This window comes from Phaethon aethereus (assembly GCF_964289735.1).
Source record: "Phaethon aethereus genome assembly, contig: HAP1_SCAFFOLD_778, whole genome shotgun sequence".
NCBI classification, from domain to species: Eukaryota; Metazoa; Chordata; class Aves; order Phaethontiformes; family Phaethontidae; genus Phaethon; species Phaethon aethereus.
Window position 1 is genome coordinate 1 of NW_028113885.1, and position 11,587 is coordinate 11,587.

The 11,587-nt window shown below is 61.7% G+C and overlaps 3 protein-coding genes across 3 annotated transcripts; all 3 read left to right on the forward strand.

Moving 5' to 3' along the window:
- Positions 1–2,335: 2,335 nt before the first annotated feature.
- On the forward strand, positions 2,336–3,591 carry LOC309416507 (feather keratin-like; the record flags this gene model as incomplete). Its single annotated transcript, XM_082016051.1, has 1 exon — positions 2,336–3,591. The coding sequence occupies exon 1, from the start codon at positions 3,271–3,273 to the stop codon at positions 3,589–3,591; it is 321 nt and encodes a 106-aa protein (XP_081872177.1). The 5' UTR covers positions 2,336–3,270.
- Positions 3,592–4,185: 594 nt separating this feature from the next.
- LOC309416509 (feather keratin-like) lies at positions 4,186–7,980 on the forward strand. The gene has a single exon (XM_082016053.1). The coding sequence runs from the start codon at positions 7,440–7,442 to the stop codon at positions 7,752–7,754; it is 315 nt and encodes a 104-aa protein (XP_081872179.1). The 5' UTR covers positions 4,186–7,439; the 3' UTR covers positions 7,755–7,980.
- Positions 7,981–11,245: 3,265 nt separating this feature from the next.
- On the forward strand, positions 11,246–11,560 carry LOC309416508 (feather keratin-like; the record flags this gene model as incomplete). Its single annotated transcript, XM_082016052.1, has 1 exon — positions 11,246–11,560. The coding sequence occupies one exon, from the start codon at positions 11,246–11,248 to the stop codon at positions 11,558–11,560; it is 315 nt and encodes a 104-aa protein (XP_081872178.1).
- Positions 11,561–11,587: the final 27 nt, after the last annotated feature.

Here is an 11,587-nt window from a genome sequence, read left to right on the forward strand (position 1 = left end):
CCCCAGCAACAACTATAACACAGAGCAGCACGGGGGGCTTCCAGCCTGCGACACAAGCCCTTCGCTTGCCCAGACAAAGGCTTGGGCACGCTCCTGCACCTCTACCCATGCCTCTGACGCAAGCTCCCCGTGGCGGCACGCACTTGACCAACTCTCTTCCCCAGCACGACTCTCTGGCCATCACAGCAAGCAGAAGCACAGCAAACAGAATCACTGAGTGCGCAAGGAACCTCCGGAGACCATGTACTTCAACCCAACTTGCTCCAGCAGGGTCAGCTCGAGCAGGCTGTCCAGGACCATGTCCCGTCACGTTTTCAGTAGCTCCAAGGATGGAGACGCCAACACCTGTCTGCGCAACCGGTTCCACTGCTTGAGCACCCTCACCCTGGAAAAGGGTTGCCTTCTCTTCAAGGAAAGGGCACGTCTTTTCAGCTTCCTCCATTCGCTTGTGCCCTGGCCGTGGGCACCGGTGTGAACAGTCTGACTCCCCTGTCCTCATTCCCTCTCACTCGGGACTTGCATGCGTGGATTGACATCTCCCCTGCGCGCCCTGACCTCCTGGCTCAAAAACCTCCCAGCTCGCGCAGCTTCTCCTCATAGGAAGGATGCTCCAATCCTTTCAGCACTTCCAGTCCCTTCAGGCACTTCCCTGGGTGGCCCTGCACTTGACTCGCTCCACTAAGTCCGTGTCCTCCTTCCCCTGGCGAGCCCCCAGCTGCACACATGACTCCACATGGCGCCTGCCTCACCAGCACCAAAGAGAGAGCAAGATCACCTCCGCCGACCTGCTGGCAACGCTCTTCCCAATGCTGCCCTGGAGACGCTTGGCCTCTTTTGCCGCCAGGCTGCATTGCTGCCTCGTACTCAGCTCCTTCTCCACCAGGACCGCCAAGTCGTGCCCGGCAAAGCTGCTTTCCAGCCTGTCGGCCTCCAGCACGTCCTGGCGCCCAGCGCTATCCCTCCCCAGATGCAGGACTTGGCATCTCCCCTGTTGAACTCCAGGAGATTCCTCTCAGCTCCGTTCTCCAGCCTCTCCAGCTGTCTCTGAATGGTGGCACAACCAGCCGGTGCCTCAGCCACGCTTCCAGACTTTGCATCATCTGCTAACTTGCCGAGGGGGCACTCCGTACCACCGCCCGCATCACTGATGGGGCTGTTGAACAGTGTTGGCGCCCTGGATCCCAGTCCTGGGCTACATCTCTTGGGACTTGCCTCCCCAGCTGCAATTTGGGCCACTCATCACAAGCCCCTGGGCCCAGCCCTTCAACCACCTTCCAGTCCACCTCACTGGCCACTTATGCGCCCCACACTTCCTCAGCTTCCCTAGGAGCGTGCAAGAGGAGAAAGCGTCAAAGGCTTTACTAAAAAGTTGAGGTAAACACCAGCCACGCCTCTCTCCTTGTCCACACAACTAGGCAACATCAACGTGGACGACACAGAGGTCAAGCAAGCCTCATTTCCCCTTTGGAAATGTGCGCCGACCACTCCCCCTCACCTTCTTGTCCCTCTTCCTGGGCTTGGCAGTGCTCTCCGAGACCACTTCCTCCATCGCCTTGCGTGGGCATCAGGTCAGGCCCTCCAGCCTCTACTTTCCCACATCGTCCTTCCTGCTCTTCTCGAAGACAGGAGGGCTATGAACTCTCTTCCAGCCATCAGCAACTGCTCCAAGGCATCATGACCTGGACATCTCCAAGAGATGGAGAGTTGCTTCCCAGGGACATCAGCCAGCCCCCTCAGCATTCGCCGCTACGCCCCCTGAAGGGCCCACGGACTTGCATACATCCAGTCACAAAGCACTCCTGCCGACCTCCGCTCGTCTTCCTCAGCAATGAGAACAGCTCTCCTGACAGACGGCCCGCAAAACACTCACCTGGGCTGAACTGGGGCAGGCCTTGCCGTTCATCCACCCTTCGGCCTGCGTCCAACCACCACCAGGGCCTCGGCTCTGCAGCCACGTGCTGCAGGCTCGCCTCCCATGCCCTCTGCAGTCTCCACGTCCTCCTTCTGCCCGCCAGGCCCTGTGCAGACAAGTGGCCTCACCCCTCAGCACTCACCCCAGGTAAAGACCCCAAAGGCCCTGGCTCACCAAATCCTCTGCCTGCCTGCTGCTCCCACTCCCCCTCTGCCTCTGGCCACACTCACGGGCTCTCCAGAAACCCACCTGCCCTTGTGACGTGATCCACACCAAGCACTGTGTCCCGCCACAGCCCAGGCTGCACATGTGCCGGCCCAGCTAAGGGGAGCGCTGCGCTACGCAAGGGCCAGCACAAGGCTTTGGGGAGCGTCGCAGGACTCCCCACGTCATAGGGCTTGCGAGCTCTGAACCAGGGCTGCCACGACCACGGCCGGCTCTCGCAAGCAGCCCTCCTCTGCCCGCTTGCACTACCACCCCCAGCGATGGCACCAAGGGGGCATAACCCAAGCAGGCAGCCCCCTTTCTCCCAGCTACGACCTTACGAGCAAGAGGGGCACCAAGACACGCACACAGCACGCCCAACGGGAAAGGCCAGGCCTCAAAACAGCCTGAGCGAGCTGGGAGCCAGGCAGGGAGGGACTGAACGTGATGGAAGGGGCAGCGCCTCACGCCCGCCACACCTCCAAAGCCCAGACCGGCCTGCCAGGGCTGCGAGGAAATGGGGGCCCCTCTTCACAACGCACCCGCAAACCACAGCACACAAGTGCCACAGGATGACCTCACCGATGACACCCCACCTCTCCTACGCTCCGGTCACGTCTTCGGCCTGTCCTGACATGTGCCATCAACACCAAGCCTTTGGCCTCTAATACTCGCACTTAAAAGCTGCCGCCAGGGCCCACGTGGACACATCTTCAAGCAAAGGACATGAAATTGCAGAATTGCGGGAAGGGAAACACACCCCACCTCACAGCCTGCCAGGCTGTGGCATGCAAGAGCCGCTTGCTGCAAAAGGCCGTCATGCGCAAAGGCCGCCCCGCCCCCTCGGGGACCAGCATAAAAGCCCGCCCGGCGCCTCTCTCCCTCACACACTTCTCCTGACGCCTTCTCCTCCACGCTCAACCAGGTGAGCTTGAACCCCCTTCCCCTCCGTCTCCTGTCCTACCTGGCCTGCCTCCTCCAGAACCCTCTGCCCCCAGCCTCAGCAGCCCAGACGCCTCCCCACCGCCACGCTCCCCACTGCCCCACAACAGGCCTCCCCACTCCCTTGCCCTTCTTCAACACCGCCCCTCGCACCCCCACGCCCCTCCTCCTCCTCAACAGCCTCTCTTCCAGGGCCCCGCCACACCACACACATGGCCTGCTACGACCTCTGCCGCCCCTGCGGACCCACCCCGCTGGCTAACAGCTGCAATGAGCCCTGTGTCAGGCAGTGCGAGGACTCCCGCGTCGTCATCCAGCCTCCCGCCGTGCTGGTCACCCTGCCAGGACCCATCCTCAGCTCCTTCCCCCAGAGCACCGCCGTCGGATCCTCCTCATCGGCTGCCGTGGGCAACGTCCTCAGCTCCCAGGGAGTGCCTGTCTCCTCCGGCGGCTTCGGCTACGGCTACGGCTACGGCTACGGCTTAGGAGGCCTGGGCTGCTTTAGTGGCCGAAGAGGCTGCTACCCCTGCTAAGGGCCCTCGACAACACCCCTGACAGCCACCACCGACATCCAGGAAGCCACGGCATGGCTTGAGGATGCACCTCCGGCCGTTGCCGCCATATGGGTCTGCTGCCCTGCTCTTGGCTCCTCTCCTCAAGGCACCAAGTGGGAAGGGGACCAGCCCAGGTCCAGCACACATGGCCCATGTGCCTCCTCCTCCCACTTCTTTCTTTGCATCGTCCCTTCTGCCATGGCCGCTGCTCTCCGCTGCAACCACTTCCTCACAAGACAAAGACCGCCAGAGACCTACGGTGTGCCGCTCCCACGGCGAGGCAGGAAGACCTCGGTGCTCTGGCAACATCCATCTCACGCAAGGGACCTCTGCTGATGGTTGCCCTGTTTGCACCTCAGACCGGCTCCCTTCCACTTGGCATTCGTGTCATTTCACTCTTTTCCCTCAATAAAGTTCTCTTGCATGCCAGCCTGAGACGCCTCCTCTTCCTTCCGTCTATCAAGGCTCTTCCAACCTCACCCAGCACAAAGCCAGGGCTCAAGACGCTGTCGGGTGGGGGGGAAAGAGGCCTGCAAGGCCTCTCTTAGGAACTATGTCCCCAGCAACAACTATAACACAGAGCAGCACGGGGGGCTTCCAGCCTGCGACACAAGCCCTTCGCTTGCCCAGACAAAGGCTTGGGCACGCTCCTGCACCTCTACCCATGCCTCTGACGCAAGCTCCCCGTGGCGGCACGCACTTGACCAACTCTCTTCCCCAGCACGACTCTCTGGCCATCACAGCAAGCAGAAGCACAGCAAACAGAATCACTGAGTGCGCAAGGAACCTCCGGAGACCATGTACTTCAACCCAACTTGCTCCAGCAGGGTCAGCTCGAGCAGGCTGTCCAGGACCATGTCCCGTCACGTTTTCAGTAGCTCCAAGGATGGAGACGCCAACACCTGTCTGCGCAACCGGTTCCACTGCTTGAGCACCCTCACCCTGGAAAAGGGTTGCCTTCTCTTCAAGGAAAGGGCACGTCTTTTCAGCTTCCTCCATTCGCTTGTGCCCTGGCCGTGGGCACCGGTGTGAACAGTCTGACTCCCCTGTCCTCATTCCCTCTCACTCGGGACTTGCATGCGTGGATTGACATCTCCCCTGCGCGCCCTGACCTCCTGGCTCAAAAACCTCCCAGCTCGCGCAGCTTCTCCTCATAGGAAGGATGCTCCAATCCTTTCAGCACTTCCAGTCCCTTCAGGCACTTCCCTGGGTGGCCCTGCACTTGACTCGCTCCACTAAGTCCGTGTCCTCCTTCCCCTGGCGAGCCCCCAGCTGCACACATGACTCCACATGGCGCCTGCCTCACCAGCACCAAAGAGAGAGCAAGATCACCTCCGCCGACCTGCTGGCAACGCTCTTCCCAATGCTGCCCTGGAGACGCTTGGCCTCTTTTGCCGCCAGGCTGCATTGCTGCCTCGTACTCAGCTCCTTCTCCACCAGGACCGCCAAGTCGTGCCCGGCAAAGCTGCTTTCCAGCCTGTCGGCCTCCAGCACGTCCTGGCGCCCAGCGCTATCCCTCCCCAGATGCAGGACTTGGCATCTCCCCTGTTGAACTCCAGGAGATTCCTCTCAGCTCCGTTCTCCAGCCTCTCCAGCTGTCTCTGAATGGTGGCACAACCAGCCGGTGCCTCAGCCACGCTTCCAGACTTTGCATCATCTGCTAACTTGCCGAGGGGGCACTCCGTACCACCGCCCGCATCACTGATGGGGCTGTTGAACAGTGTTGGCGCCCTGGATCCCAGTCCTGGGCTACATCTCTTGGGACTTGCCTCCCCAGCTGCAATTTGGGCCACTCATCACAAGCCCCTGGGCCCAGCCCTTCAACCACCTTCCAGTCCACCTCACTGGCCACTTATGCGCCCCACACTTCCTCAGCTTCCCTAGGAGCGTGCAAGAGGAGAAAGCGTCAAAGGCTTTACTAAAAAGTTGAGGTAAACACCAGCCACGCCTCTCTCCTTGTCCACACAACTAGGCAACATCAACGTGGACGACACAGAGGTCAAGCAAGCCTCATTTCCCCTTTGGAAATGTGCGCCGACCACTCCCCCTCACCTTCTTGTCCCTCTTCCTGGGCTTGGCAGTGCTCTCCGAGACCACTTCCTCCATCGCCTTGCGCGGGCATCAGGTCAGGCCCTCCAGCCTCTACTTTCCCACATCGTCCTTCCTGCTCTTCTCGAAGACAGGAGGGCTATGAACTCTCTTCCAGCCATCAGCAACTGCTCCAAGGCATCATGACCTGGACATCTCCAAGAGATGGAGAGTTGCTTCCCAGGGACATCAGCCAGCCCCCTCAGCATTCGCCGCTACGCCCCCTGAAGGGCCCACGGACTTGCATACATCCAGTCACAAAGCACTCCTGCCGACCTCCGCTCGTCTTCCTCAGCAATGAGAACAGCTCTCCTGACAGACGGCCCGCAAAACACTCACCTGGGCTGAACTGGGGCAGGCCTTGCCGTTCATCCACCCTTCGGCCTGCGTCCAACCACCACCAGGGCCTCGGCTCTGCAGCCACGTGCTGCAGGCTCGCCTCCCATGCCCTCTGCAGTCTCCACGTCCTCCTTCTGCCCGCCAGGCCCTGTGCAGACAAGTGGCCTCACCCCTCAGCACTCACCCCAGGTAAAGACCCCAAAGGCCCTGGCTCACCAAATCCTCTGCCTGCCTGCTGCTCCCACTCCCCCTCTGCCTCTGGCCACACTCACGGGCTCTCCAGAAACCCACCTGCCCTTGTGACGTGATCCACACCAAGCACTGTGTCCCGCCACAGCCCAGGCTGCACATGTGCCGGCCCAGCTAAGGGGAGCGCTGCGCTACGCAAGGGCCAGCACAAGGCTTTGGGGAGCGTCGCAGGACTCCCCACGTCACAGGGCTTGCGAGCTCTGAACCAGGGCTGCCACGACCACGGCCGGCTCTCGCAAGCAGCCCTCCTCTGCCCGCTTGCACTACCACCCCCAGCGATGGCACCAAGGGGGCATAACCCAAGCAGGCAGCCCCCTTTCTCCCAGCTACGACCTTACGAGCAAGAGGGGCACCAAGACACGCACACAGCACGCCCAACGGGAAAGGCCAGGCCTCAAAACAGCCTGAGCGAGCTGGGAGCCAGGCAGGGAGGGACTGAACGTGATGGAAGGGGCAGCGCCTCACGCCCGCCACACCTCCAAAGCCCAGACCGGCCTGCCAGGGCTGCGAGGAAATGGGGGCCCCTCTTCACAACGCACCCGCAAACCACAGCACACAAGTGCCACAGGATGACCTCACCGATGACACCCCACCTCTCCTACGCTCCGGTCACGTCTTCGGCCTGTCCTGACATGTGCCATCAACACCAAGCCTTTGGCCTCTAATACTCGCACTTAAAAGCTGCCGCCAGGGCCCACGTGGACACATCTTCAAGCAAAGGACATGAAATTGCAGAATTGCGGGAAGGGAAACACACCCCACCTCACAGCCTGCCAGGCTGTGGCATGCAAGAGCCGCTTGCTGCAAAAGGCCGTCATGCGCAAAGGCCGCCCCGCCCCCTCGGGGACCAGCATAAAAGCCCGCCCGGCGCCTCTCTCCCTCACACACTTCTCCTGACGCCTTCTCCTCCACGCTCAACCAGGTGAGCTTGAACCCCCTTCCCCTCCGTCTCCTGTCCTACCTGGCCTGCCTCCTCCAGAACCCTCTGCCCCCAGCCTCAGCAGCCCAGACGCCTCCCCACCGCCACGCTCCCCACTGCCCCACAACAGGCCTCCCCACTCCCTTGCCCTTCTTCAACACCGCCCCTCGCACCCCCACGCCCCTCCTCCTCCTCAACAGCCTCTCTTCCAGGGCCCCGCCACACCACACACATGGCCTGCTACGACCTCTGCCGCCCCTGCGGACCCACCCCGCTGGCTAACAGCTGCAACGAGCCCTGTGTCAGGCAGTGCGAGGACTCCCGCGTCGTCATCCAGCCTCCTGCCGTGCTGGTCACCCTGCCAGGACCCATCCTCAGCTCCTTCCCCCAGAGCACCGCCGTCGGATCCTCCTCATCGGCTGCCGTGGGCAACGAACTCAGCTCCCAGGGAGTGCCCGTCTCCTCCGGCGGCTTTGGCTACGGCTACGGCTACGGTTTAGGAGGCCTGGGCTGCTTTAGTGGCCGAAGAGGCTGCTACCCCTGCTAAGGGCCCTCCACACCACCCCTGATGGCAACGACATACGCCCTGGAAGCCACGGCATAGCTTGAGGACGCAGCTCCGCGCTCTGGCTGCCACGTTGACCTGCCGCCCACAGCTCCTCCTCTCCAGACAGCGAGCAAGGAAGCAGGGAAGGGCCCAGCCCGGCTGCCTCAACACATGGCCCATGTACCTCCTCCTCTTCTCCCACTGCCCTCTTTGCATTCGCCCCTTCTGCCAGGTCCACTACTCTCCACTGCAAACACCTTCTCTCAAGACAAAGGCCAGCGGGGGACCTCCGCTGGGCTGCTCCCAACGCAGGGCAGGAAGACCCTGGTGCTCTGGCAAAATCTACGGCAAGCTAAGGACCTCAGCTTATGCTTGCCCTACCTGCTTCTCAGACCGCCTCCCTTCCACTCCGTGCTCCTGCCTTTTCACTCTTTTCCCTCAATAAAGGTGTCCTGCATCCCAACCTGAGACGCCTCCACTTCCTTTCTTCTCCCAAGGCTCTTCCAACCTCACCCGCCACAAAGCCAGGGCTCAACACGCCACCGGGGTGGGTGGAAACGGGCCACGAGACCTCTCCTAGGACATATGCCGCCACAACCAACTGCAAGACAGGCTGGCACCTGGGGGGCTTCCAGAACGTGACGCAAGCCCATCACTGGCTCAGACAAAGCCTTTGACACGACAGCGCTCCCCTGCGCACGCCTCTGACCAGATCTCCCCGTGCCAGCACACGCTCGACTAACTCTCTTCCCCAGCGTGACTCCCCGGCCCTCCCAGCAAACAGAATCACAGAAGCATTTCTTTCGGCAGGAACCTCTGGAGAGCGTGAGCTTCGACCTCCCCTCCTCAAGCAGGGCCAGCTAGAGCAGCTTGTCCGGGGCCACGGCCACTCGGCTTTCCAGTACCTCCCAGGGCGCAGACTCCACCACCTCTTCCACTCTTTGACCGCCCTCACACTGAAAAGGGCTTGCCGCCTTTGCCCGTGGAATTCCGTCTGTTTTCACTTGTGCCCAGGGCCTCCTGTCCTGCCCCTCATCACAAGCCTCCGGGCCCAGCCCTTCAGCCGCTTTGCAGACCACCTCCACTGGCCCCTTACGCAACCCATGCTTTCTCAGCTTGTCTACGAGCGTGTAACGGCAGACGGTGACAAAGGCTTCATTCAAGTACAACTCAACAACTGCCACTGCTCTCCCCTCGTCCAACACCCAGTCACCTCAACGTGGAAGGCACGGAGGTCGGCCAAGCACGATGTCCCCTTCGGAAATCCATGCCGACCACTCCCCATCACCTTCTTGTCCTTCTCCCCGGGCTTGGCAGTGCTTTCCGGGAGGATTTCCTCCATCACCTTCCCCAGAAACGAGCTCAGGCTCACCAGCCTCTCCTTTCCCAGATCCTCCATCTTCATCTTCATCAAGATACCAGGGCTGCGAGCTCTCTTCCCAGTCTTCAGGAGTTGCTCCCAAGCACCATGACCTCTCCAAAGCAATTGAGAGGGGCCTCCCAAGGACATCAGCCAGCTCGCTCGGCATTCATCGGTGCAAGCCGCCAGGCCCCATGCGCCTACTTGGGGACATCTAGTCCCAAAGCACACCTTCCTACCTCGCTCCATCGCCCTCGGCAACAAGCACTGCTCGCCTGACAAAGGGCCTGCAAAACACTCACCTTGGCTCAACTGCGGCAGGCCTTGCCCTCCATCAACCCTTCGGCATGCAGCCACCACCACCAGGGCCTCGGCTCTGCAGCCACGGGCTGCGTGCTCGCCTCCAACTCCCCTCGGCAATCTCCAAGTCCTCTTTCTGCCCCTCAGACACTGTGCACAGCAACGGCCTCAGCCCTCACCACTCAGCCCAAGTGAAGACACCAAACGCCCTGGCTCCCCTGCCTGCCGCTCCCACTCCCCCTCTGCCTCTCGCCACGCTCACGGGCTCTCCAGAAACTCACCTGCCCTTGCAGGGTGCCCCCTATACGATCATAGAGTCACTTAGCTTGGAAAGGACCCGTAACGTTATCGACTCCAACCCTTAACCTAACGCTACCAAGTCCATCACCAAACCACGTCCCCAAAAGGCGCCACATCTACGCGTCTTTTAAACACCTCCCGGCATGCTGACACAACCGCTTCCCTGGGCAGCCTCTTCCAGTGCTTCTTAACCCTTCCGGCAAAGAAACTTTGCTTAATATCCAACCTAAACCGCCCCTGGTGCATCTTGAGGCCGTTGCCTCTTGCCCTATCGCTCGTTACTAGCGATAAGAGACTGACACCCACCTCGTTACATCCTCCTTTCCGGTAGCAGTAGAGCGCAAGAAGGTCTCCCCTCAGCCGCCTTCTGCTGCAAACTAAACACCCCTCAGCTCCCTCAGCTGCTCCTCATAAGCCTTGCTCTCTTCTCCTTCACCAGCTTCGTTGCTCTTCTTTGACGCGTCACACCAGAGAGCAGCCGGCAAACGTGCCGGCCCCAGCTAAGGCGAGCGCTATGCGAGGGCCAACGCGAGCCTGTGGGGAGCGCGGCAGGGCTCCCCACGTCACAGGGCGTGCGAGCTCTGAACCAGGGCTGCCACGACCACGGCCGGCTCTCGCAAGCAGCGCTCCTCTGCCCGCTTGCACTACCACCCCCAGCGATGGCACCAAGGGGCACGAGCCCAAGCAGGCAGCCCCCTTTCTCTCAGCCACGACCTTACGAACAAGAGGGGCACCAAGGCGCCCACACAGCACACCCAACGGGAAAGGCCAGGCCTAAAGACAGCCTGAGCGAGCTGGCACTAGGGTGGAGAGGGACTGAAGGCCATGGAAGGGGCAGCCCCTCACGCCCCGCACACCTCCAAAGACAAGACCAGCCTGCCAGGGCTGCGAGGAAATGGGGCCCCTGCTTCACAACGTACCCACAAACCACACCACACCAGTGCCACCAGATGACCTCACTGACGACACCCCACCTCTCCGACGCGTTGGCCGCTTCTGCCAAATGCCCTGACACGCACCTTCCATGCAAATCCTCCCAAACACTTACTCTCACTTAAAAGCTGCCGCCGCCACGGTCAGATGGACGCGTCCTCAAGTGCGGGACATGAAAAGGGAGTGTTGCGCGAAAGAAAACACACCCCACCTCGCTGCTTGCCAGGCTGTGGCATGCAAGTGCTGCTTGCCACAAAAGGCCGTCATGCGCACAGGCCGCCCCGCCCCCTCGGGGACCAGCATAAAAGCCCGCCCGGCGCCTCTCTCTCACACACTTCTCCTGACGCCTTCTCCTCCACGCTCAACCAGGTGAGCTTGAACCCCCTTCCCCTCCGTCTCCTGTCCTACCTGGCCTGCCTCCTCCAGAACCCTCTGCCCCCAGCCTCAGCAGCCCAGACGCTTCCCCACCGCCATGCTCCCCACTGCCCCACAACAGGCCTCCCCACTCCCTTGCCCTCCTGCAGCACTGCCCCTCGCACCCCCGCGCCCCTCCTCCTCCTCAACAGCCTCTCTTCCAGGGCCCCGCCACACCACACACATGGCCTGCTACGACCTCTGCCGCCCCTGCGGACCCACCCCGCTGGCTAACAGCTGCAACGAGCCCTGTGTCAGGCAGTGCGAGGACTCCCGCGTCGTCATCCAGCCTCCCGCCGTGCTGGTCACCCTGCCAGGACCCATCCTCAGCTCCTTCCCCCAGAGCACCGCCGTCGGATCCTCCTCATCGGCTGCCGTGGGCAACGAACTCAGCTCCCAGGGAGTGCCCGTCTCCTCCGGCGGCTTTGGCTACGGCTACGGCTACGGTTTAGGAGGCCTGGGCTGCTTTAGTGGCCGAAGAGGCTGCTACCCCTGCTAAGGGCCCTCCACACCACCCCTGACGGCA